Here is a 26,150-nt window from a genome sequence, read left to right as displayed (position 1 = left end):
TTTTAAAAATCACATTATTATGGGATGGATAAAGTCTTCAGTGTTATTCTACTGAAATGTTTCTGTTTAAACACATTTTAATGAAAGCTAATTTGTTGTACATCCTACAGTATCAGCGTTCTCATAAGGATAAAGTTGAGGTTTTTTTTAAATGAGTACATTATTTCTGAAGATGTACGTTATTGGCATAGATGATCATACATCACAATGTACGATTTTTCAGTGAAAACATTAGTTGCTGACATACACCAATTACTCTGTGTCGCACACAACTCCTCAAGAGTTTGGTTCAGCTATTCTAAAACAACTGCGGATAATCACCATGTTTTCAGTAAACAAGCACATGTTTATAATGATATTTAACACACAAGCCCTTATTGCTAAAGGACAAGACGTGGAAAAAAGTCTTGCACTTGAAAAATAAAAAAAAAGATCTCTCATCTCACGCTTACGTGCAGCTTTTTATTTAGTTATTTATTTGTTTTTATTTACTTGTATTTTCTTATTTTTTACTTTTTTATTCATCTTTGTCATATTTTGCTACTTGAGCTATCTCCTCTGCTGCTGTTACAATGCAAAGTTCCCCCTCAGTGGGACTAATAAAGGATTATCTTATCTTATCTTATCTTAACTGACCAACATGAAGGTACTGAATAAGGTCACGCATTAGATGTATGACTAGGTATAGCGTCCGCTACATTAGCTGTATGCCTACCAACTCTTCGTGACTGCCTCTCTACCACTTGTAAGACCAGTCAGTCAACCCCAGAAACGAAACAGAAAACTGTACACAGACCGCGGACACTGAGGAAAATACAGAAGACTTCGCGTTTTTCTATCACAAAAGTAAGAGTGAATTTTCTCTCAATCTCCAACAGTTGCCGTGTGAATGTGAGCAAGTAATGCCATTGCAGTGGTCACCGAGGTGGTCGCCATAAAGTGCTTCATTCATTCATTAAAAAAATATCCGGTTGCCACGCAGACTATTCATACTAATTATCTCCCTGGAAAGCCACATAAGGAGACGGTAAGGTATTCTCGCACATCATTTAGACTGTTTTTTTCATTGTAATTTTAGTATGAGTCCTACAGCACTGAGATTATGTAACGGTCAATGCTTCTCAGAAGAAAAAAAAAAGTCCTAATTTTTGTGCCTTGAGTTGCTCTATAAATTCTCTTAAAGTGTATTTAATATGATGAAAACTTAAAAATTGCACAGATGCATTATTTTCGATGAACCTGATGATCAATTCATTTAGTATATAAATATATAAATATATATATATATATATATATATATATGTGTGTATATGTACGTATGTACATTAGAAACAATGACCAGCACAGCAGACAATATTCACAGCTGCTACAAGACAAAATTCACTGACAATATTCACAAGCAATATTTGCAAACTACCACTGGAGAATTTACAGATGTCACAACACAATAATTCACAGACAATATTTACTGGATGGGCTCAGGAGATTTAAGTGCGAGGTCCTCTGCCAGGGTTTGACAGAAGTATTCAGAGTTCTTATCACAGTGGGGAAAAAATGTTTTCAAAACAGGATGTTTTGGCAGGCAGGGACCTTTAGTGTCTCCTAGAGGGCATCAACTCAAAGAGGTGGTGAGCAGGGTGAGAGGGGTCAGAGATTATATTTTGTGCTCTTTTGATTGCGCATTTGTGATAAAGTGATTGAACTGATTGGAGGGGGGTGCCAATAATCTTGAATGATTTATTGACTATGTGCTGCAGTCTATGATGAGTTCTTGTGTTTAAGATGTGTTGAGCTGGGAGGTTGTTGTCAACGCATCTAGTGACTGCTTTGGGCCACCTGTTCACGGTATCGGTCTTCATTGCTGTTAGTTACAAATCCAATTATGGTTGTGTCGTCTGCATACTTAAGAATGGTGACTGAGCTGCGGTGGGTTATCACAGGGATTATGGTTGAGTCCTTGAAGCACCGTGGAACTGTACACTGGCGGAGGGAGGTGTTGAAAATATTTGTAAATATCGGGGCCGGTTGAGCTGCACAGTGGCTGAGTACAGCTGGGCCTATCCTGTCCTGTCCTGATGCTGCTGCTTTTCTTTTGTTCATATTCCTGAACGTGGCCCTCACCTCCTCCTCCTGAATGTAGAATGGAGGGGGTGGAGGAGGGATGGGGCTGGAAACTGTTCAAACCTCCCGTAGAACTCATTCAGTTTGTCTGGGAGGTCAATATTGGTATCCAGTGTTTGAGGCTGTAACTCAGTCCCAACTCGGAGGGAGCAAGCCACCTTTTTCCGGCATAGGACCATGGACCATGGTGCTGATCCTCATCCTGACCGCTTCACACTCGGCTGCAAACTGTCCCAATGCGCACTGGAGCACACAGTTTGATGAGGCCAAGAGAGCAGAGACACAATCCTAAGGCCACCGTACTGGACACCCTCCTCACCCCGACTGCACCTTGAAATCCTGTCCATGAAAATCAAGAACAAGATTGGAGACAAGGTACAGATCTGATGGAGTCCAACATTCACTGGGAACAAGTTTGACTTTGTGCCAAGAATGCGGACACAGCTCTCACTGTGGTTATACAGGGACCAAATGGCCCGCAGTGGCAAACCTGGAACCCCATACTCCCACAGTACCCCCCACAGGACACCCCGGGGAACATGATCATAAGCCTTCTCCAGATCCACAAAACACATGTAGACTCGATTAGCAGGCACTGTCCCTGACTTCCACGCAACACTGAAGAGGCGTGTCAGCCATGAGCATTTCAGGACAGATCTCATCCACTCCTGGCGTCTTGCCACTGCTGAGTTTTCAGTGACCTCTGCCAGAGAGATGGGTGATGATCCTCCCAAATCCTCTTGCCCTGCCTCCTCCATGGAGGGTGTGTCAGTCAGGTTTAGGAGCCCCTCAAAGTGTTCCTTCCATCGTCCGACCACATCCTCAGTTGAGGTCAGAACCTCCCCATTCCTGCTATGAAAAGCCTGGACGAGGCCATGCCTGCCTCTCCTGAGTCACCTGACAGTTTGCCAGAACCTCTTTGACGCCAACCGAAAGTCCTTTTCCATGGCCTCCCCAAATTCCTCCCATACTGGAGTTTTTGCTTCCATGACAGCTGTCGCTCAGCCCTTTTGGCGTGCCGGTACCTCTCAGTCAATTCCAGAGTCCCCCGTGCTAGCCAAGCCCGGACTCCTTCTTCAGCCCAACAGATTCCCTCACCAGTGCTGCCACGACAGGCACCGATGACCGTCTGGCCACAACTCAAAGCTGCCGCTTCAACAATGGAGGCTCTGAATAGGGTCCATGTCCACAACCTTCCTCAGGATCAGGGAGAAGCTCCTCCGGAGGTGTGAGTTGAAGATCTTCCAGATAGGGTCCTCAGCCAACCGTTCCCAGTTCACCCTCGCTATGCGCTTGGGTTTACCAGGTCTGTCCAGCAGCCTCCCCTGCCATCTAATCCAACTCACCACCAGGTGGTGATCAGTTGACAGCTCTTCACCCGAGAGTCCAGGACATATGGCCGCAGGTCTGATGAGACGACTACAAATTCGATCATCGACCGTTGGCCGAAGGAGCTCTGGTACCAGGTGCACTTATGAGCTGCCTTATGCTCAAACATGGTGTTCATTATGGACAATCCATGGCTTGCACTGAAGTCCAGCAACAAAGCACTACTTGGGTTCAGATCGGATAGGTCGTTCCTCCTAATCACTCCCCTCCAAGTCTCTCCATCATTGAAAACCTGAGCATTGAAGTCTCCCAGTAGAACTAAAGAATCCCCAGATGGTCTCTTCAACAGGACACTTTCCAGTGTCTGTAGGAGGGTACTCTGAGCTGCCGTTCGGCGCATATGTCATCACGACAGTCAGAGATTTCCCCCCTGCAACCCGAAGTGGCAGTAAGGCAACCCTTTTGTTCACCGGGACAAACTGCAACACAGCGATGCTCAGTTGGGAGCTAACAAGTAACCCCACACCTGCCTGTCGCCTCTCAGATTATCCAGAGATATTGAGATAATATGTCGAAATAATGAGATACTCTCTCCTTATCTTAGATACTATCTCAATATTTTGAGGCAGTATCTTGAAATAAGGACAGACTATATCAAAATAATGAGATGATATTTCAAAATAACGACATAATATCTCAAAATAATGAGATAATATCTCTAAATAAAGTGACGCTGTCTCACAATAATGCGATCTCATCTGTAAATAATGACATACTATCCCAAAATAACGGTAGCCTATACTATCTCTAAATAACGACATATTATCTCTAAATAATGATATACTATGTGTAAATAACGAGATGATATCTCAAAATAACGACTCAAAATATTTTTTTTTTCTTTTAAGTGGCGGAAACAGGCTTCCATAGAAACGGGCTTCCATAAGTTCCACTCTATCTTAGACTTCAAGGGTAATGTATTAAAAACGTATTCCTCCTCGTTATCTTACATAGTGTTGTACTTTTATGATTTACTTAGGATTATTACTGCTTCGTTCATTATTTTGGTATTATTTTGCAGTAAACTTAGCCTATGTGGTACGAATTTGATTAGCATTATTTTATGGTCAACCGTGAGGTTCCTTTTTACAAAAAGAAACATCCAGTTCTTAATGAAGTTGACTCTCAGTAACCTGTCGGATGTTGTATATACTTTGTCTTGTGTTTGTTCAACGCAGCTGGAAAATATTTCAGATTATAAATTCTCAATTCTAATTGCAGGCAATCCTATGGAGATTAAAGGATGACGCTATAAAATGAAGCGCTCTTGAGGAATCTGAGCCTTACAAAGAAGATGTTCATGTTAATATCAATAATATATTTTTTAGCTATAATGCTACTTTCTAACTTTCAACTCTGCATCGGTGCTTGTGGTATAGCTGAATATGAAGTGGAAGGAGAATGTTGCCCTATGTGTGGTCCTGGTAAGTGAAACGACTGTAAATATTTACAACACTTTGTTAACAGTGTGATTGATTTATACAGACTAGACACTACAATTTCTATGTAGTGTGAATTCCATGATGCTTAGAGTTCTAACCAGTGATGAATGACGGGGAAATTGGTAACAGTTGTTACACAATGTCACTTCACTTTCGGTTTGTGTAAACGAAATGTATGTACTTTAACAAGCCTCATTAAACAGGAGTTCAGTTTCCCAAAGAAAGGTTGTTCGTCACTGTTACATAGTTAAGTAGTTAAATCGACGATCAGAAGATAGAACAAAGTGCAAAGCGCAAAAACAGGGTTTTCAGGTGTGTGTTTGTAACACCGTAACTGAGTGATATATCTTCATCGAGTCATTTGACGAAAAATTTAGATGTATTTGTTTGAGTAGCAAATATAAATATATATAACCATGTAAATTTAAAGCACTGACCCTGGAAGGTCAGCTATGTTGTAAGAAAGCCCAGCCAAACATATGAGTTTTATCTCCACACGTTTGGCTTGCTATTAAAACACAGATATTTGGTAAAGAATTACAATAATGTTTAATGAGAGGAGAATGTAATATTGATTTTTGTTTTCTTTCAGGATATCGTGTCTACAGACATTGTGCTGAATACACATCTACATCATGTATACCCTGCATTCAATCCACTTTCACTGATTTACCCAATGGTTTAGTAAAGTGTATTCAGTGTACAGTCTGTGATTCCAGTGAGTGTGTCCCTTGATTTAAACACATTAAGTTTCTCTGACATAAGTGTTAGACCAGTTCACTGTTATATTTACACAATTTCTGTTTCCTTTGTAGGGCAAGGGTTAAGAACAAAGACAGAGTGCACATTGACTGCAGACACCATCTGTGAACCACGTGAAGGATTTTACTGTATTGACCAACACAAACACAGTTGTAGAGCAGCTCTTGAACATTCAAAATGTAACCCTGGACAATACATCATACAGAAAGGTCTGTGTTTGTAGAATGAATTTGTTTTTGTCACTCACCACTTTTTTCATATTTCATAAATAGCCAAAAACTGTTAAAGAAATAAACACAAAACCCAACAGGCTGAACTGCGCTGTATAAATACTTGTAAAAAGAGAGTCATTCCTGCTCTGTATTAAAAACACTAAAATTAGATGCAATTTTTCTATTTCTTTTTGTAGGAACAGCAGATACAGACACTGTGTGTGGTGACTGTGTTGGTGAAACTTACTCAGACGGTTCATTCACATCCTGTCTGTCACATACACAGTGAGTCTATTGTACCTTAGCACTGTCTGTAACACCATTACAGTTAGATTTTTCAGCATAACATATTAATCTTCTAACAAAAATAATTTTGTGATTTTATTTGATCTGACAGGTGTGAGAATTCCATTGGAGTTGTGAGATGGGAAAAAAGGCCAGGAACTCATTCATCAGATACTGAATGTGAAGAAATACAGACAGTTCCTATCATACTTGGTGTTTTATCTGGTGTTTTAGTTATTGCAGTGGGAGTAGGATCTGTTGTTGTTCTCAAAAAGAAGAGAAACATTAGACGTGTTGTTCCAAACTAACAAAGGTATGTTGACCTCAGATGGGTTATTTGTAAATATTTCAAGAAATCAACACCTTTGCCTTTGAATAATAATAGTAGATTTTTACAAGTTTCAGGACTGGTTTATTGTTGTATCTACCAGGCTTCTATGAACTAGCTGGCCATGGCATCCAGAATTATTCACAGAAGTTATGAGGATTAGCAAAAGCAACTGTATAGAATCAGCAGTACTGGAATTGGGTTGTATTTTAAATAATAAAAAAGTAAAACAATATTCCTTAATGCCAGTACAACTGCTTTGTCTGACAACTGACAGTTCATGTCACTCTTACTCACTCATTACCTAAGCCGTTTATCCTAATTATGGTCACAGGGGGATACTGGAGTCTTACCCAGCATTCATTGGGTGAAAGGTGGGAAAACATCCTCGACAGGTCATCAGTCAATCACAGGGCAGACACATAGACACACACTCATTCACACCTAGAGGCTATTTAGTGTCTCCAGTTCACCTGACACGCATGTCTTTGGACTATGGGAGGAAACCAGAGCTCCCGGGGGAAACCCACGCAGACACGGGGAGAACATGCAAACTCCATACAGAGAGGACCCTGGCCACCCGGCTGGAAATCGAACCCGGAACCTTCTTGCTGTGAGGCGACAGCGCCGCCCACCGCTCCACTGTGCACCTCAATTTGGTTCCCAAAATCATACTATTCTATCTATAATCTAACTATTATTCACATCCTGAATAATCTTTTAGAGCTAATTCATTGAAAGTCAGATATCTCAGACCTTCATAATCCTGAGGTCGATGCTTCCATGAAATGTTGAAATTCACTGGCCATGTGTTTTCCCTCTCATTCATTAGTCAGTCAGTGTTATGAAACAGTGCTTACTGGTGAGATATTAGTACAGATTATATAAAAATTACACATCATCTGATCCTCACTGCTATTTTCCTCCACGTACACATTTTTTTTAAAACTCTCTGACCAACACAGACACTTCAGTTTACTCATTCAAATTTTCTCGATAGTAGTCTAGGAGAAAGCAGAAACAGAGATGGACATTGATGATGCAGAAGGCAACAGAGACCATAGTCCCTGATCCCTGACTGCAAAACTGACCAAGATGGAGGATGCATCAAACACAAATCAAATACTGCAATTCAAACCAAATCATTTTTTTCATGTTGGGAAGAAGGGCAGTTTTAAATTGAAAGCTACTGTGACATTCGACTCTAGTCTATGTGCCAGAGCTACGCTGTGGATATGAACAGTGGCAGATCCTCAGGTCTGTTATATAAGAGTGGTACATTCCATCCAAAAGTGGTACATCCCATCCATGAACAGTGTGTCCTTATTATGTTTGTGTAGCATTGATAGTCTCAGTCCTGGTGTTTGTGTGTGCGTGTGTATGTGTGAGTTTGTATGTTTGCCTTTCCGCTATGAACCTTTTCAAACCTTTATGACGAGATAATGATCTGAGAAAAGACTGCATGGTTTAAGTGAACCACTGTACTGCTGGCCAGCGAGTGGATGCAGCTCTCTCAGCCAAACAAGCCAAGGCATTAGCCTACATACTGAATTAATGTGTCCTACCAAACTTTTTCATGCAAAACCCAGAACATAATGAAAATTGATGATGTGATTGCCCACTGGGTCGGCATGTGTTGCACACCTGTCTGGCCATGAAGGGGTCTCCTCTTTCTGTAGTCCTTCTCTAGATTTCTTAAACTTTGCCCTGTTACACCTGGGTTTTTTTGGGGAGCTTTTTCTTGCCTGCTATGAGGATTAAGTCTGGGGGTGTCGTCCTGTTTTGCTTTCTGAGACTGTGAACAGTGATATTGGGCTCTAACCTGATATTTCTGAACTTGAACTTGATATTTCTGTCCTAAGACTTGTAGAAGAAAATCAATCTTTTTTCCTTAATAAGTTGTTATTAGTTTTTCACAATAAAACATACACACACAAGAATATCCAGATAAGAAATGCTGCTGCATTTGCCTGCTGTAACCTAGACACAGCATGTTCTAGAATGAGGATATCCAAAAGAGTTTTTAGAGGTTGTCAGGGATGTTTTTAACTTTTTTTTTTGTTTTTTTTTTGCTGTATGTTAATTTAATCATTATAGCCATCTGAGATATCAAGACAGTGTGCAGATATTTCAAAAATTCAGTCATCTTGGTGAATTAATTGATGTTTTTCTTTGGCTCACTGAACACTCTCAAACAATGCAACATCTTATTTCAAGTAGTTTATGATGAGATGAGGCTGGAGGTGGCTGAAGTTTCCAATGCTTCTGCTGTATATCATTAATTAATCTTTATCTATTGTGTGTGTGTGTGTGTGTGTGTGTGTGTGTGTGTGCACGTGCGCACGTGCTTGAGTGTTACTGTGTATGTGATATCTTTTAAATTTGCCCCTGGAAGTATCTGTGTTTTGTTGTTCATCTTTTTCATGACAGAACCTCTGTGAGTTAAAGTAACACAGGCTGTTGGTGAGATTAAAGCAAAACTGGTCTCATTTTAAAGACGGTCTCAAAATCTTTAAATATCCACTTTTCTATATGAACAATCACATTGTTGTGCGCCTCAACATTATTCTTCTGGTTGCCTGAACTTTCTTAGAAGTGGCTAATGCCTGTTCTGCGTTAGTGTTAGCATCTTGTCTCAGTCAAAGTTTATCAGTTCATTTCATAAGACCACATTACATGTGGAGATCTGAGTTCACTGCACAGATAATCAGATACAGAGAGCCAAGATATTTTTACTTTTTATCATTAGTCAATGGCATATGTTTATCAGTTTCTCTCAGCATATCATGGCTCCTTTGGTAATATGGATATTTTGTTTATTATATTTTCCAAAAAGAAAAATGAGATGTACAGCGGAGCATGACAGAAAGAGAGAGAGAGAGAGAGAGAGAGAGAGAGAGAGAGAGAGAGAGAGTATAAAAACGACTACAAAATTCTTCAGATTAAATTATTCTAATGGAGCGATCTGGTGTAAATTCAGTGGTATAACGAGCAATCAAAGATTCATTTAATCAAATACATATAAAAAAAAACACTACAAGGAAATATGAATATACACAAGGAACTGGTTACCCTCACGGTGCAGCGTGAAACGAAAGTGCGTAAAGACCTGAACACTGAATAACTGAACATTCCGAACGACTCCACCATGTAATGCAGTTTATGCTGCCCCCTAGTGTAGAAGTTGATGATGGTTGTAGACAGGTTCCGAATCGAGAACATTAAATCACTTGGAGTCGCGTTCAAATTATTGTTTTCCAGGAACCAATAAACTTTAGGACCAAGAAACTTCTCTTGTAAGGAGTAAGCTTGTCATTGCCAGTATAATTAATAATTCCGCATATCTCATGCGCTCAGACAGTCTATAGTCGGCTGTCCTAATTTCAAAACATGGGTTCTCATTAGCTAACGTTACACAGTCTGATTAACAATGTAAATTAGTTAAAACTTTCATTTTATTTGAATATTAGAGCTCTTCTGCTTAACTGTAAATCTACCAGGTCTGCTCTTGCGCACAAAACGTCCGCAAGAGGGCGTAAATCATCTGAGCGCTGTTCGCGGTACTGAAATGAAGCGTTTTCAGTTTGTTTCCACAGATTAAAAATGTGAATAGAAATAGTCCGACTGAACGCAGTTTTACTGTTGTTTTATTGTTATTTATTGTCATTGACTCTTCTGACACTGATTTCTCAGGCATTGCGTTTTTTAATATCACTTAATATTTTCAAACAAACGTTTGAATATCACTATCCGATTAGTGTCATACAGAATTACTGTACTACCAGATTCCTCAACTGCAACGACTTCTGTTCCAAACGACTAAAGAAGCAAAACGAGTTCAAAAGTTGTGAGCCACAATTTGTGTTCGGTTCGGTAAATTGTTTAACGTGGTCTTTTCTTTCAAAAGTGAAAGTGAATGACTAGCGTGGCAAGCTGAAGAGATGGAGTTTCTCAGAATTTAAGATCGTAATTCGCGTCGTCGTTGAGAAAGTTCCATCAACGAACAAAGGACGTGTGCCACGATCATTTCCGTTCAGTCAAACCCCACAAAACCATATATGGAGAAAGAGAGAGAGAGAGAGAGAGAGAGAGAGAGAGAGATGCTACCAGTTGAAGATTGTTATCTGACATGCTGTCGTTAAATTATTTCGCTATGGATGTGCTTTGGGCAGCTTCAGTACTCGTAATCAACACTGGTAAGTTAATGATCCACTGAGAAAACTATACTTCATGCGAATACTTTCTTCAGTACCATAGTAGGCTACTAATAATAGTATTAATAGCAGCATAGTTAAATAAGCGTCATCCTTATCGTGAATAATGGTAAATGAAATGTTCTGTACTGTTTGCACATTTTCATTTTAGGTGTGGCATATAGTTTGTTTATTCAAGACGCTCTCGTGTTTGGAGAAGTTGGAGGAAACGTGATCCTGCGCAGTAAAGTGAACGTGGTTTCAGGGGCTTTGTTTATTACTTGGTACCATCAGAGTGCATCTGGAAAAATCGCGCTATTGTATTCCTTCACTTCGTTTTCAATCACACACCAACGCTTTGCGGGAAAATTACCTGACGCTTCGGGTGAGACGTTTCTGTCCATTTCTGATGTTACGGTAAGGGACTCCGGGCGCTATTTTTCACTTGTGGGAGATGGAATGACATTTTATCCGGGACCGACTCACTACTTGATTATAACAGGCAAGATCTTCTTCCTACATCCAGAAGAACTGAATTAGACTGGACCTAGTTGTTACTGATTATTAAGAACTGATAGCTGTTTCCCATTGAGATTTTGACATTCAGTGCGTTCCGTGTTGCAGAAAATAATAGGAAAAATGTATGATGTTGATTGTTCTATATGTATAGTACAGTACTTTGTATATACTCCTCCTCTCTCTCTCTCTCTCTCTCTCTCTCTCTCTCTCTCTCTGTCCCTCACCCAGACCCTCATATCCCCCCTGTCCTGCGAACATTTGGTGGAACCAGCTCCAACGCATCCAGTGTGTTTCTGTGTGAACTGACTGGTGGTGGAGCAGGATGGAATGATCCACTCTGGGAAGTGGGGGGAGCTGAGGATGTACCAGTAATAGAGGGAGTGAAGGGGAAAAGGATAAATGAAGATGGATTGTTTATTCGATGGTCTGTCATCACAATCCCCAAAGTGGAGAACACGCTCACAGTAAAGTGTCTGTGTCGCCATAATGAGACAGAAGTCCTCATCCAAACAACGGAAACACACACGTCCACTGGTATTATATAGATTTTTGCTGCCTCTTATGTATTTTCATAAAATCTACACATATACTCTCAGTAGAAAAATAAAGCAGTCTTTTACTGAAGTAAGTCTAGTTGGTTAAAGTCTTTTTAAAGTTGATATAGTCATTATTCAAATATGAAAGGTTAAGAGTTGAGAAGTGTTGTTTGTGTCAGATGTTTGTGTTTTTCTTTTCATAACAGATGTGAGTTCCTGTAAGTGGCTGATGTTTCTGGGTTCTCTTTGTGGTCTTCTGCTTCTCACCACTGGAGTCTTCACAGTGTTCTGGGCTCAGAAGTTCTCCAAGAGCAGACAGAACCGGACAACGGCGGTTACAAACTCAGTGTCACCACGGTGATTTTGATATTAATGTATATTACTGTGAACATGTTCAGCACAGTATGATACGTGTTTTTTGTCTTTTTCTATTTTCTCTTCTCCTCTGTCATTGTTGTTCACCTCCTTTCATCCTGTAATAAAGACTCAAATCAACTACTGCGTCCACTTGAATTGTTGATGATTTTGTGTTGCATACAAACTTAAAAATGAGATCATGCAAAATTCAACCAAGTATTTTTGTTCCCCTGCTATGTCAGGTCTGAGGTTCACTTCATATCTCTCAAACCACTGTTTTTTTTTGACATTTGTTGCACCCTGTGGTCAGAGTGTAGGGGTGAAGTGAAAGTTTCCAGCCAAACAAAACAGCAGAAAAACTTTCCAACACCCAGTCCAGGTCACCACAGACATGTGTGTTGTTTACTAGTTATAGACACAGGAAAAACTGCTTCAAAGCTTGTATAATAAGAATATTTAAATCAATATCATCTATCAGTAACTTCATACATAGTAAATAAACCCCATGGCTTTCCCTTAATTTATTTCTTAATGAAAATAGATTTTTAGCTATTCTTCTTAAGGCATATTTGAGAAATTTGTCACATTTGATTATGAAAGCCGGGTTGTTTTTATAAAATGAGACTATTGAATAAATCGTGTTTGCTTGTTTGTCCTTTATTTCATTTTAGGAAGGTCAAAAGGTTAAAATGTGCACTGTATCTTTTATCTGATTGATTTGGTGGTAACTCTCCATAAAGTCTTAAATTTTGCGTTAATTTATTCATTTTAGTTTATTTCTGTTTTAAATGCTGAATAATAATCTCTGTGCTCTTCGGCTGACATAAAATCTGATTTCACCATTCGTCACTTTTGCCTTTTAAAAGTAGAACGACAAGAGAACAAAATAAAATTAAAATGTTATGTTTTTTGGACGACAGCACAAACATCCGATCAAAATCTTGAAAACAAATCTGAAAAAACACGACGGAAAAACAATGTGGTTCAAGTGTCAAGACCACTTGTCACGGAAAGTCGCATCTTGCGCGCAGAAGTCGATTTCGAGAGCAGAAAAGAGTAAAGGGTCGACGACCATGTCAGTTCATGAGAAACGTTGTTTGTGGTTTTGTAACTTGCCAGGGCAGGGTTAATTTGAGTGGTGTGGTAAAACAGGTTCCATTCTGGTATGCAAGTGCCGTTACGGATATCGTGCGCAAAAGCGCACCAAAGCCGTTGGCACAAGCACGCTCAGTGCAAAACGATATCAAAATAGTGACATTTGGCCCTCACATCAGAGAAGACATAAGAAGACATAAGCTACGCGACAGACATGGCTTGGTTTGTTATTCTGCTTCTTTCACTCTTCCCCGTGCGTAAGTCCTTTTACCTTTTTGTCCAAGCACATCAAAGTCTAAACACTGTTTTCATGGAATGGATATTGTTCGTAAAACACGAGTTCTGTTTGAGGAAATTGACTAAATCGCATCTATATAAATAACTGTAGAATGCCATTTTTCACTAACTTTTTCCAGATGCAAGTAAAATAATCGTGGCCAGACCGGGTAGTAAAATCTCATTAACTTGCCCTTGCATGAAAACCAAGAGCTGCTTTGGTGACTTAGTGCGATGGACGCGAATAAAAACGAACGGAACAGTGGAGGTGATTGACATAGAATGTCAGGACAAAAAAATCGACTGTCGGTTTTCTAGCAAAATTTTAAGTGACGCCGAAGTCCAACTGACTGTGTCGTCTGTGGAAAAGCGCGACGCGGGGCGTTATTTCTGCGGACCGAAGATGAGCACAAACATCGAGTTTACAGACGAAGGAAATCTACTGCATGTCGGAGGTTCGTCTTCATATGTACTATTAATTAATCAAATACGTTTGCCAAATATTGAACAGATAAAGAAACATGTAACCGTACATTTTTATAAGTCATAAAGTCATGAAAATATATACGCTGTGTGTACAATTGTTTACAGTTGTATACTGTGTTTCTTGTTATAGGGTTGATTAAAAAATGTGGGTGTAAATATCAATTCCCCGTTAAAAAAAAACGAGTGTAATTCTAAACAGGAGGAGTTGGTCCGTCACTTCGAATGCTCCAAAGCATTAAACATCTTTTGACTAACCGTTCGCGCCTTTCCCTCTAAAATAACGTTTTCTGAAAAATAGGCCTACGTAAAGAGAAATGTGTTTTTTGCAGAAGAGAACATCTGGAAGAACAACAGTGAAGTTCTGTTGTTTACAAAGTGCTGTAGCAATTCACCCGAACAATCACAAACAGCACCCAGGCGCGACGATGAGCTGCACTGCTTAGTAACCGGTTTGAGTGCGCCAGTAACCGACATAAGTTGGAGATCGTCGTTAGGAAGGTCGGAGCTGGGTCAAATAGTGGAATGGAGGGAGGCTAGCCATGGGTAAGTCGCCTACGCGAAAGCTAAAATCACAAAGGTGGCCTCAATTTGTCAGTAAAAAGTCTTGGTGTCAAGTTTTGTAATTCTGTTGTTATCACTGTCAATTAACTGAATAGAATAGAATAAAATAAAATAGAATAGAATAGAATAGAATAGAAATCTTTATTGTCACTGAGATATTCCATTCTATTAAATTCAGTTAGAGGCGACAGTGATAACAACGGAATTACAAAACTGGACACCAAGACTTTTTACTGACAGTGTGAAGCCACCTCTGTTAATTCTGTTGCCATTAATGTCGCTTCTAACTGAGTGTATTCCTTTTGAATCGCCGAGCAGTCATTGAGGGTTAGCGGTTTAATAATGATCTGATGGTCGACTAGTAAAACAGACGACTCAAATTCACTGCGTAAGACTTCTGTTTACCATACTGGCCGAAAAGAAATACGGTGTAGGCTAAACAAATTACTTTAAATATCTCAGAAAGCTAAAGTCACACTGTTACAGTTAATCAACTGGTCAATATATGCAGTAATGTGGTAATGGATCTATGTCACAGTGCGTTTCACAAGACTGATCGTGAGGGTAAGCGAATTACACAGCGCTGAATGGTATCAGTATTAAATGTCACAATAATTACTGTGATAGAATTACAGTTAGGCTACGATTAATCAAACTACGATAATTACAGCTTTCCAGGTTACATATCTCTGCAAAGTTCAAACGGTTGAATCTGAAATGCCGTATCAAACAGGTTCCAAGTGATGAGCCAGTTACGCGTGCAGATTCCCACGGGTCAGCATAATTCCCTCGCCCACGACACTTTGCCTGATGAAAACCAGGAGGTGGAGGAATGGTGGTGTGAGGTTCATGCTGGAGTCAATAAGACTCAGAAGAGCAACATGTCCTCATTAAAGAAGAGGAACAGAGACGATACTGGTAATACACACAAGAATACACACACACACGTAAACGGAAAACATCCTCACCCTCTAACATATACATATAAACCAGAGTCTGAATCCTGTTCATCTGTTCGATTTTTCATCGTTGACCCCTCTCAGTAAAAATGTAACATGTATTCACTGATATTCAACTGGCCAGTCGACTGAGTGAAAAATAGATGGATCTCAACATTTAGGCTAACACATCCTTGTCTTGAGTTATATAACTTATTTTTCTCTAAACGTATTTCACAAACTGTCTTACAAACCTGACAGCCATAGCCCCGTCTTTAGTCAGCCTCGTTCATTTAAATGGTGTGAAGATCAGTTGACCTATCTAGCAAAAAAATGGCGGGGGGGGGGGGGGGGGCATACATGATACTCAGAGAATTGTTTGCCAGTGTGCTTTAGCATGGGAGAGTAGTCACCACCATAATTCCGTGTATAAACATGCAAACTTGGATGGGCTACATGCTGTTTAAACATGGAACACTGATATTTATTCGGGCATCGATATTGTCATTTTATGTCCTGTTTTTCTCTTAATAAAGTAATACGTGTGTAAAGTCATTTCAGAATGGTGTCCTGCTCTACTGTACTCAGCTTTAACTCTCAGTGCAGCGTGTGTGATTCTACTCCTCATCCTCATCTGTCATTGGCTCTGTTACCTGCACAGAAGTATGTACTTTGCAATTTCACAGTTTGTTTTGTTACTCTGATTGTGCTGAACAGAATTAGAATTAGAATTAGAATTAGAATTAGAATTAGAATTAGAATTAGCATCAGAATCAGAATCAGAATCAGAATTAGAGTTAGAATTAGAATCAAAGTTAGAATTAGAATTAGAATCAGAATTAGAGTTAGAATAAGAATTAGAGAGGGGGAATCCATAAATACAGACCAGAAGCAGAAATAGACAATAAGAAGCACAGTTTAATTTAGATTAAGTCCATCACACTGATCACTGCTGAACATTATATGGAGTACTTTTCTTACATATTTTAGCGTTAATTGATGTTCCTTTTAATTGTTAGTTTGTAGAGATTAAAAATGTTTTGCAATTTTTTTTACTGAATCATAATGTCACTCACAGTTTGCCTGTATGTGTATTTGTTTCAGGGTCAGCAGGCCCAACAACTAATAGTGCCAAAGTAAGTTTGAATGTGTGTGTGTGTGTGTGTGAGAGAGAGAGAGAGAGAGAGAGAGAGAGAGAGAGAGAAAGAGGAGACTAAACACTATATTTATATTCTTTACAGGTCAGTGAGCAGACAGGCGTAATGTATGCACACCTGGATTTTAAGCAACCAGCAAAGTATGAAAAAAGAAAAAGAGAGAGACAAAGTAACACACAGGGAGACGCACACCCAGACATGCAACTTTACAGTCAAGTGAAGTGTCAGTAGTTTTGCATTTGTAAATCACTTTTAAAACTAGGAGCCTCTTCAATGAGTCGAATTTCTCCTTGATCTAAATTGCACTGATGTTAAAATGCTGAAAAACTGTGTATAATAGTTAAGAAATGTTTGGAATTTGAATTGCAATTTGATGTAAAAAGATTTGCAAATAATTTTTTGACTGTTGCATTGAACATACAAGTCAGTCCTGCGTACATATGTCGTCAGTTAATTTGTGGGGTTTTTTTAATACACAGATTGTCATTTGTAATGTTATTTGCAATTTGTAGTTAGTCATCGCATTAGCACTGTGTATTCTGACTGCGTGTTTACTTTAACTGCAAAACTTCATTTGAGAATTTAAAACTTTAAAATACTTTTAACATTAAACTGCGAAAAAAAAGATTTTTTTGACTGCGTCAATAAAATTGTCCACCTCCAATGCGTCGACATTTTATTTGTGCCTTGACATTGCTGTTTGGTGTCTAAGAGACCATAGTGTTTATTGTGCTGTCGAGTTTAGATTGCGTCTATATGATTAACATTTTGAGTTCTACACCCATACACCTTTAAACACCAGAACAGAGATGCGGCGTTAATTTAGCGTCTCAAAGACCCATGTTCATCGGACGAAGGAGGAGGAGCTGCTCCGTTATCGTATTGAGGCCCAGTGTAAAGAATTGGAGAAAAACGTCAGCACGGACTTCCTTTGGGATAAGCGAACAGGCCTCGCTGCAAAAACGGTAATAAAATTGATCCGTGTAGCGTATCGCGATGTCCTTTGGGTTTAAATGTTTAACTGGAAACAAATAAAAATGATTCTGAGTTGAATTTGTCGTTCTTCGAGTACCTACACCTCTCACATATGGCCTCCAATTTCTTCACCACGTCTAGCTAGCAATAGTAGCTAACGTTAGCAAAACAACCGCCTATAGTGCTGTGCCTATGCTACATGGTTAGTTCGCTAAAACAGCTGCAAGGTTGTAGTATTGCGTCCCTTAGCGATAATTAAGTGGTTTTCTTGTGATCATCCGCAGCCACGAAATGATCCTTCTATTTTATGATATAAACCAGCAGGATGAATGTTAACTACGCGGTTCTGTCCATGTTTTTGTTTAATTAAATTAGTTAGCAAAGCTAGGCTAATTACGTCGCTATGCTATTTGAAGTCCATTTCCCTCCACCACTACGCTAACTTGCTTGGCATTTTTATGCTGCTATGTTGCTTAGTTATATTCATATATGATGTTTACATGTTGCCTTTTATACAGCGGGTCTTAAGAAGTTATTCTGCATGGCATGTAGAAGATTGTGTATTTTGCACGAGTTGCCTGTCAAGCTAGTTGTGTTAACTCGCTAGTTGCAAACTCAGCTAAAGATAGCAGTAATAAATATCGATAAGTTGGCAGATTGATAAACACTTCAAATTATGCAGCATCTTAAATCCTGTATCTTCACAAATATGTAGAACATTTATTACAGTATAAATTCGTTCTACTGTGAACAGTACGGAATACATTGAAGCCATTCAAAATCATTTTCAGAAGAACTGTACAATAGGCCTATAATCCGCACCGAGGTAAATTAAATCACAAACCAGCTTGCGTATGTGAAAATGTTAATACTACGGCTGCAGCTGAGACGGCTGACTCCGTTTGAACTTTTGTAGTTGTAACGGTTGGCGTTTGTGTGAGTTAGGGCTCTCCGAGTTACAGCTGTGCTTGAGACTGACCTCTTGGGTCAAGGGACAGGAATGTGACAGGGGGTTGTACGTGTTTGAGCGACATCCCCCGTCCGTGCTGTTTTCACAGTTTATTAATTCTCATAATCTCTGATATCATCCTCAGGGATTTACCAGAGCTGATCATTCATCTCCCATGCCCTCCTCTCCTCTCTTCTCTCTCCTTTCCTCTCCTCTCCTCTCTCCTTTCCACTTTCCTCCCCTCCTCTCCTCTCCTCTCTCCTCTCCTCTCTTCTCCACAACTAGTTCAATCATAGTTTCTTTGATAGGGACTGGTTAGATGAACCTCATAATCATTTGACTGTTATCTCACTCAGTCACACACACACACACGCATGTCACATGTGAAATATATATATGTGTGTGTGTGTGTGTATGTATATGTATATATGCACGCAAACAGTCCTCTCCCCCTCTCCTTCATGTGATTGCCCATGTTTGGTCGTCGTAGCAGTAACCACATGAACACACACACACACACATTTCTCTCACTCTGCGCGGTGTGTCCTCAGATGCCTCATTCACGCCGATACCCGTCATCGGAGAGGGGTCGGCGGGGCAGTCACCGGGAACGCTACCGCAGCCGAAAACACCGGCGTCGGCGTAGGACGCCCTCCTTCTCCTCCAGCAGCGAACGGGAGCGCAGCCGCTACAGGACCAGGAGCCGCAGTCGCAGCCGAGACCGCGCAGACAGACGAGGAGGAGGAGGAGGAGGTGGAGGAGGAGGAGGGCGTAGGAGAGAAAGCAATTACCAGCGTTCCAGGAGGTAGGAGTCTGTGTGTGACTTTTGTTTTTTTGCTTTTGTTTTTATTGGTTTTTTGCTTTAGGTTAAAAAGCAGTGACAACTACAAGTGCTCCAGGAGGTAGGTAGGAGGGAGTAGAGTGTGTGTGTGTGTGTGTGTCTGTGTATTAGGGGGGTTTTTTTGTCTTTGTTTTTGATTTACTCTGGCTTTTTTGTTTTGATTTGGTTTTTTTTTTATTGTTGTTGTTTTGTATTTTTATTTATTGATCGATATGTTAGTTTTTGTTTTATGTCAGTGGACAGCGCCTGGGTTTTCTGCTCCTGGGAGTATTTGCTTTTATTGCTGGTTTTACTAGAGGTTGTTCACCCCCCCCCTCTATTTTCCCCCTTCCCACAGCTATGACAATCGTTCGGTGGAGCACCGGCTGTACGAGCGGCGTTACTATGACGACCACCGGCTGGACTACAGCTGGGGTCGAGAGCGAGAGCGGGAACGAGAGCGCGAGAGGGAACGCTGTCTCGCCGAAGCCTACTACACCCACTCCGACCTGCCGCCGCCGCCTCCGCCGCCGCGTTGCTACGACTACCGGGACAGCGGGGAGGGCGGGGACTCTTTCGAGAGGCGGAGCAGTCGGCGGCAGCAGAAACGCCGTCGCCGCAGAACCAGAACCAGAACCAGAACTTACAGCCCCTCATCCTCAGCGGTCAGTCCACAACTCCGGAACCTCTCTATCTCTTCTTTTCCCTTTCTCTTTTTCCTTTCTCTCTGTCACCCCCTCTCTCTCTGTTCATCCATCCAAATAACTCACTCTCTCTCTCTCTCTCTCTCTCTCTCTCTCTCTCTCTCTCTCTCTCTCTCTCCCCCTCTCTCTCTCTCTCTCTGCTCAGTACAACACGTCCCCTTTAACCATTCGCTGTCCAGTCTCACTGTTCCTCTTTCTTGTGTGGTTTTGTAAATCTATTTCACAGTCCTGTGAAAACCCAGACACACAATGCATGACTTAACGGAGCAAAGACAGGGAAGAGAATTTACGTGTTTGTTAGTCACTCAGAAATAACAGCAATACTGTTACCCTCCAACGATTTCAACAATACAGCAATACTGTTACCCTCCAACGATTTCAACAATACAGCAATAGATACCGTTACCACCCGATAATCAGAAAAATACAGCAAGAGATACCGTCGCCTCCTAATAATTCAAAAAATACCCCGACACCACAACTTAATACTCACTCTGTCTGAATTAATATCTCTCCCTCCCTCTCTCTCCCTCCCTCTCTCTGTCTCTCTCCCTCTCTCTCTCTGTCTCCCTCTCTCTCTCTGTCTCTCTCCCTCTCTCTCTCTGTCTCCCTCTCTCTCTCTGTCTCTCTCCCTCTCTCTCTCTGTCTCTCTCCCTCTCTCTCTCTCTCCCTCTCTCTCTCTCTCTCTCTCCCTCTCTCTCTCTCCCGCTCTCTCTCTCTCTGGTCTGTCTGTCTCTGGCGTGTATTTGGCTGTAAGCTGAGAGGTTGTGTCAGGGGGTTGAGTGTAAGTGGTGTGAAAGCATCTCCACTAATTTTACTTTATCTCTGAACTTTATTAGTTAATACACGCTGTCACTCACACCCATCACTGGCCCGATTCCCACAGATCAGCTGTCAGAAATACTCTGTGTGTGTGTGTGTGTGTGTGTACACGCTACATTGTGCTTAGGAGTGTGGGAAAATCTAAAATAAGATGAAAGGAGATCGTAATGAGTCGTGTGTGTGTTTTGTTGAACGAGCTTGTGGGTGTGTGTGAATATGAGTGCATATGTGCGCGCGTGTATTTGAGTGTGCGCGTGTGTGTGTGTTGTTGAATTGTTAAGGAGTGTGTGTGTGTGTGTGTGTGTTTAAGTGCACGCACGCACGCGTGCATGCGTGTTTTTGTCAAATGGTTCAGCAGGGTGCCAGTGTGTGTGTTTTGTTTAATGGTGTGTGCGTGCGTGTGTGTGTGTTTGCTTTGTTTAATGGTTAAGGAGAGTGTGATTGCGTACATCCACGCTTGCTGTGTGTGTTTGCGTACGTGCTGTGTGTGTGTGTGTGTGTGTGTGTGTGTGTTTTGGTGTAGGGTTAAAGTGGGAGTCTAAAGAGGTCATGCGCAGTAACCAGATCCCTCTCCTCTGGTCGTCTCTCTGAGGGGCTCAGAGTTTTGATTTGCGTCTCAGACTTTTCTCAGGGAGGGGGCAAGCCCCGGGTTTATAATTAGGATCTGTCCCTTCTCACTCACTTTCTCACCCCCTTGACTCCACTCTCTTCTGTCTCCTTCTCTTTTCCTCTTTCCTTCCCTCTCTCTCTCTCTCTCTCTCTCTCTCTCTCTCTCTCTCTCTCTCTCTCTCTCTCTCTGTTTCTCTCTCGCACTCCCTCTCTCTCTCCGAGCAGGCTTTCTCTCTTTCTTTTTCTTTGCTTCATCATCATCCATCTTCCCTGCTCACTCTTCACTTCTGTGCTCTTTTCTTCACTCAGCTTTTACCTGTTCTCTCTTTCTCTCTCTTTCTCCCCCTCTCTCTACTGCTACTTCTCTCTCTCTCTCTCTACTGCTACCTCTCTCTCTCTCTCTACAGCTGCCTCTCTCTGAATGTAGGTGTGTAATGTTAGTTGAGTTATGGGTAAGACAGAATTGTCCTGGTTGTATAAGAGCTTTCTGGATTGTCTCTGCTTCTGCCTTTGTGTAAGTATTATTACTCTGTATGTGTGTGTGTGTAAATGAGAGAAATAGCTAAACCAGGCTGTTTACAATGTGACTCCTCACTGCTCCTTTTCTCATTCCCATACACCTCTTTAACTCTCTCTTAGTCTTTCTCTCTCTAAGTCTCTCTGTCTCTAAGTCTCTCCCTCTCCCTCTCCCTCTCTCTCTCTCTCTCTCTCTCTCTCTGTATGTCTATCTATCTATCTATCTATCTATCTATCGATCTATCGATCTATCTGTCTATCTGTCTGTCTGTCTGTCTGTCTGTCTGTTGTTTCTGTTTGACTTGTTGGTTGAATTCAGCAGTAGTTCGTCTAACTCCCTCTAACAAACCCTGTATTCTGCCTAATCCATGACACGCAGTTGAGTTCTGGGTAACCAGCTTTGGGAAATTCTCCATTACACATCCCCACCCTTATTTCCAAACAGATATATCAGAACAAACAGTGAAAGAGTTGGTAGCTCTTGAACATGGGCTCTTTCTTCACGCGCTGAGGCGTTTCTGAGGGGACCCGGTTATAACCGGGGAAAGGGTTTGATCAGGAAATTCACAGGACTGTGTTGGTGACATCAACATTCTCATCCCTTAAAGAAAGAATTATTCACTGCAGAGAAACAAGTGGATGTGGACTGAGGATTGAGTTGAGTCTTTTCTCAAGTTCTGCTGTCTTTCCCCTGCGTGTCGGTTTTGAGCTGAGAGACGCTGACTGAAGGAGCAAGGAGAGAGTGTGTGTGTGTGTGTTTATGGGAAAGGATCCAGTGTGTGTAAGACAGCCCGTGGAACTGCAGGTTAGGAAGGTGCCAATGTGAGTGTGGTTAGCGAAGTGGGTCAAACCATTTTACGCCGACATGCAGATATGCAGACTGTTCGGCGTAGAATTGGACCCTTTTCTTCAGCGAGAGACTTGATTCGACCTTTGCCAAAGCCAGTCAATAAATACACTGATGAATTTATGATTGTTGGAGAGAGATATCGTGTATTGGTTGTTCTTGGTCTCTGAGTGTGTGTGTGTGTGTGTGTGTGTGTGTGTGTGTGTGTGTGTGTGTGTGTGTGTGTGTTTATTGAGACATTTAGACAGTTGGCTCGAGGGTTGAATGACCTCTGACCCTTTGCCAGGTCAGGGGATAAGAGTTATGTGTAGCACGTCAACCATGCCGGCTGTCTTTTCGTTTTTTCCCTCTTTTCTTTCTTCCTTTTGCTTTTCCCCTTTCGGTCTTTCTCTTTTTCTTTCCCTCTGATTCCAAAGTGAACATGTGAGCCCTTATTTTATGTTTACATGTTGTCTTTATATGTTTGTGTGTGTGTGTTTGATTGATGGAAAGACTTGGCTTAGATCCAGCATGTTTGAGGAGATGATTTTTAAACAGATGCTATCTGTAGAAATGCAAATACAGAATATTAAAGGAAAAGACGTTTTTTTTTTTTTTTAAATGTTGGTTTCGATGTCTGACGTGTTGCTGATGTTGCGTCCCTCCCCGCACTCTGCGGACGACCGCGACCCCTGACCTTCGGCCTTGCGACCTGCAGCGGAGCGACAGTCGGACGCGGGCGTCGGCTGTGAAGGACGATGAGGAGGGTCACCTGGTTTACCGACCCGGAGACGTCCTGCAGGAGAGATGTGCGTGTAGTTCCTCTAACTCACACTCTTACTCCTGTATCACTACTCATGTTTTATTACGACTGATATTAAAGTATTACTCCACCATCACCACTCATACTCTACTATAACTGACACAGTATTTCAGTGTTTGTTAAGCCCGACACCACCATCACTACACGTTCTTATTTACACAGCTCTTCTGCCTGGTAATTCTACTGTATCAGCCCAGGCTCCTGCTGTAACATTCAGCCAGTACGACTCCATACAAAACCTGTTCATTCACCACTGTCACTCCACTACACCTGAGACATTCCACACAGTGACCACTGACACTGTTACTGTTACCACTGCATGCAGTACTCCACTGTTATGACTGTTACCACTGCAGTACTCTACTGTTATGACAGTTACTGTTACTGTTACCACTGCAGTACCCCACTGTTATGACTGTGACTGTTACCACTGCAGTACCCCACTGTTATGACAGTTACTGTTACCACTGCAGTGCCTCACTGTTATGACAGTTACTGTTACCACTGCAGTGCCTCACTGTTATGACAGTTACTGTTACCACTGCAGCGCCCCACTGTTATGACTGTTACTGGTACTACTGCAGTGCCTCACTGTTATGACTGTTACTGTTGCCACTGCAGTGCCTCACTGTTATGACAGTTACTGTTACCACTGCAGTGCCTCACTGTTATGACTGTTACTGTTACCACTGCAGTGCCTCACTGTTATGACTGTTACCACTGCAGTGCCTCACTGTTATGACTGTTACTGTTACCACTGCAGTGCCTCACTGTTATGACTGTTACTGTTACCACTGCAGTGCCTCACTGTTATGACAGTTACTGTTACCACTGCAGTGCCTCACTGTTATGACTGTTACTGTTACCACTGCAGCGCCCCACTGTTATGACTGTTACTGGTACTACTGCAGTACCTCACTGTTATGACTGTTACCACTGCAGTGCCTCACTGTTATGACTGTGACTGTTACCACTGCAGTGCCTCACTGTTATGACTGTTACTGTTACCACTGCAGTGCCTCACTGTTATGACTGTTACTGGTACTACTGCAGTACCTCACTGTTATGACTGTTACCACTGCAGTGCCTCACTGTTATGACTGTTACTGTTACCACTGCAGTGCCTCACTGTTATGACTGTTACTGTTACTGTTACCACTGCAGTGCCTCACTGTTATGACTGTTACCACTGCAGTGCCTCACTGTTATGACTGTTACTGTTACCACTGCAGTGCCTCACTGTTATGACTGTTACCACTGCAGTGCCTCACTGTTATGACTGTTACTGTTACCACTGCAGTGCCTCACTGTTATGACTGTGACTGTTACCACTGCAGTGCCTCACTGTTATGACTGTTATATATATATATCTCCCAGTAATTTTACTGAGCAGATTCTTACTCCCACCACGCCTCAGCGCTTAGCCATACCATACTCCACTGTTACTGTGCTGCACTGCAATATTGCTACAAAACTCCCTGATGCTCTTAAAAACAACGGCAGAGTGTGTGAGATTGTGGGCAAACCGGTAGCGCACATAGAATGATAAGCATGATGAGCTGGAGGTAACATAGTAAAGACCGCTGTCAAACTGCGCTGAACTGTTCATCTTTTTTTCTTTTCTCCCATTGGCTTTGCTGTGATTGACAGACGAGATAGTGAACACGCTGGGTGAGGGCACTTTTGGCAGAGTGGTTCAGTGTATAGACCATCGCAGGTAAGTCCCGCCCACTTCACCTCATCCACGGGCCTCACAGTGGCAAAAACATTACCGTCACCAGTCACTTCAGTGTGTCTGACCATTAGAAATACGTAACCCATTCTCCATGTCTCTGGTCGCTCTGAATTGTCTGAACACGATCAAAGATGAACAACCGAGACTATTTCTGTTAAACCTCGCATACGTGAGTTTAAATGATCATTAATAACCTGTGTGTGTGTGTGTTTGCGTGTCTGTCTGTGTGTGTGTGTGTGTGTGTATCCATCAGGGGCGGTTCTCGGATTGCCCTGAAGATCATTAAAAACGTCGAGAAGTACAAAGAGGCAGCGAGGCTGGAGATCAACGTCTTAGAGAAGATCAACGAGAAAGATCCGGAAAACAAGAAGTGAGTCATTCCGTCACGTCTCTGTGCTTAAAGACTAAAGTAAAGCATAGCAGGGGCAGGTTCTGGCAGACAGATCTTAGAAAAGACCACGTTCTCTCTCTGTCTCTCTCTCTCTCTCTCTCTCTCTCTCTCTCTCTCTCTCTCTCTCTCTCTCTCTCTCTCTCTCTCTCTCTCACTGCTTTGCGGTATAACTTGGGAAGTTTTCGTCAGGCAGATAACAGAAAGAAAAGTTTCTCTCTCGCGGCTAAACGGTATAACACGAGGGAAACTCAGTCTTCGATCCTCAGGGTCCCACGGTGCTTAATGAAGGCTGTAGAGCTATCAGCGTGAAGAGGGGTGTGATT

The 26,150-nt window shown here is 41.7% G+C and overlaps 2 protein-coding genes across 4 annotated transcripts in view; both read left to right on the top strand.

Moving 5' to 3' along the window:
* Nucleotides 1-4,804: 4,804 nt before the first annotated feature.
* On the top strand, nucleotides 4,805-6,519 carry LOC115821686 (tumor necrosis factor receptor superfamily member 14-like). Its single transcript, XM_030785489.1, has 5 exons — nucleotides 4,805-4,934; nucleotides 5,545-5,670; nucleotides 5,768-5,923; nucleotides 6,124-6,211; nucleotides 6,324-6,519. Exons 1-5 carry the CDS (start codon nucleotides 4,805-4,807, stop codon nucleotides 6,517-6,519), a joined length of 696 nt encoding a protein of 231 aa, XP_030641349.1.
* Nucleotides 6,520-17,559: 11,040 nt separating this feature from the next.
* The window catches only part of clk2b (CDC-like kinase 2b), a 16,493-nt gene continuing 7,902 nt past the window's right edge, over nucleotides 17,560-26,150 (top strand). The window contains exons 1-6 of one of the 3 annotated variants that reach the window (XM_030783806.1): nucleotides 17,560-17,622; nucleotides 19,133-19,386; nucleotides 19,760-20,063; nucleotides 23,597-23,687; nucleotides 25,352-25,418; nucleotides 25,690-25,806. In XM_030783806.1, the coding sequence (XP_030639666.1) occupies nucleotides 19,133-19,386; nucleotides 19,760-20,063; nucleotides 23,597-23,687; nucleotides 25,352-25,418; nucleotides 25,690-25,806 (833 nt within the window). In that variant the 5' untranslated portion in view covers nucleotides 17,560-17,622. Of the gene's footprint in view, nucleotides 17,623-19,132; nucleotides 19,387-19,759; nucleotides 20,067-21,984; nucleotides 22,051-23,596; nucleotides 23,688-25,351; nucleotides 25,419-25,689; nucleotides 25,807-26,150 lie in introns of those variants that run through there. The other 2 variants (XM_030783805.1, XM_030783807.1) reach the window with 2 other exon arrangements.

This window comes from Chanos chanos, chromosome 9 (genome assembly GCF_902362185.1).
Source record: "Chanos chanos chromosome 9, fChaCha1.1, whole genome shotgun sequence".
Lineage (NCBI taxonomy): Eukaryota > Metazoa > Chordata > Actinopteri > Gonorynchiformes > Chanidae > Chanos > Chanos chanos.
The sequence above is the reverse complement of the archived record's forward strand: the minus strand, read 5'-3'. Positions and strand labels throughout refer to the sequence as shown.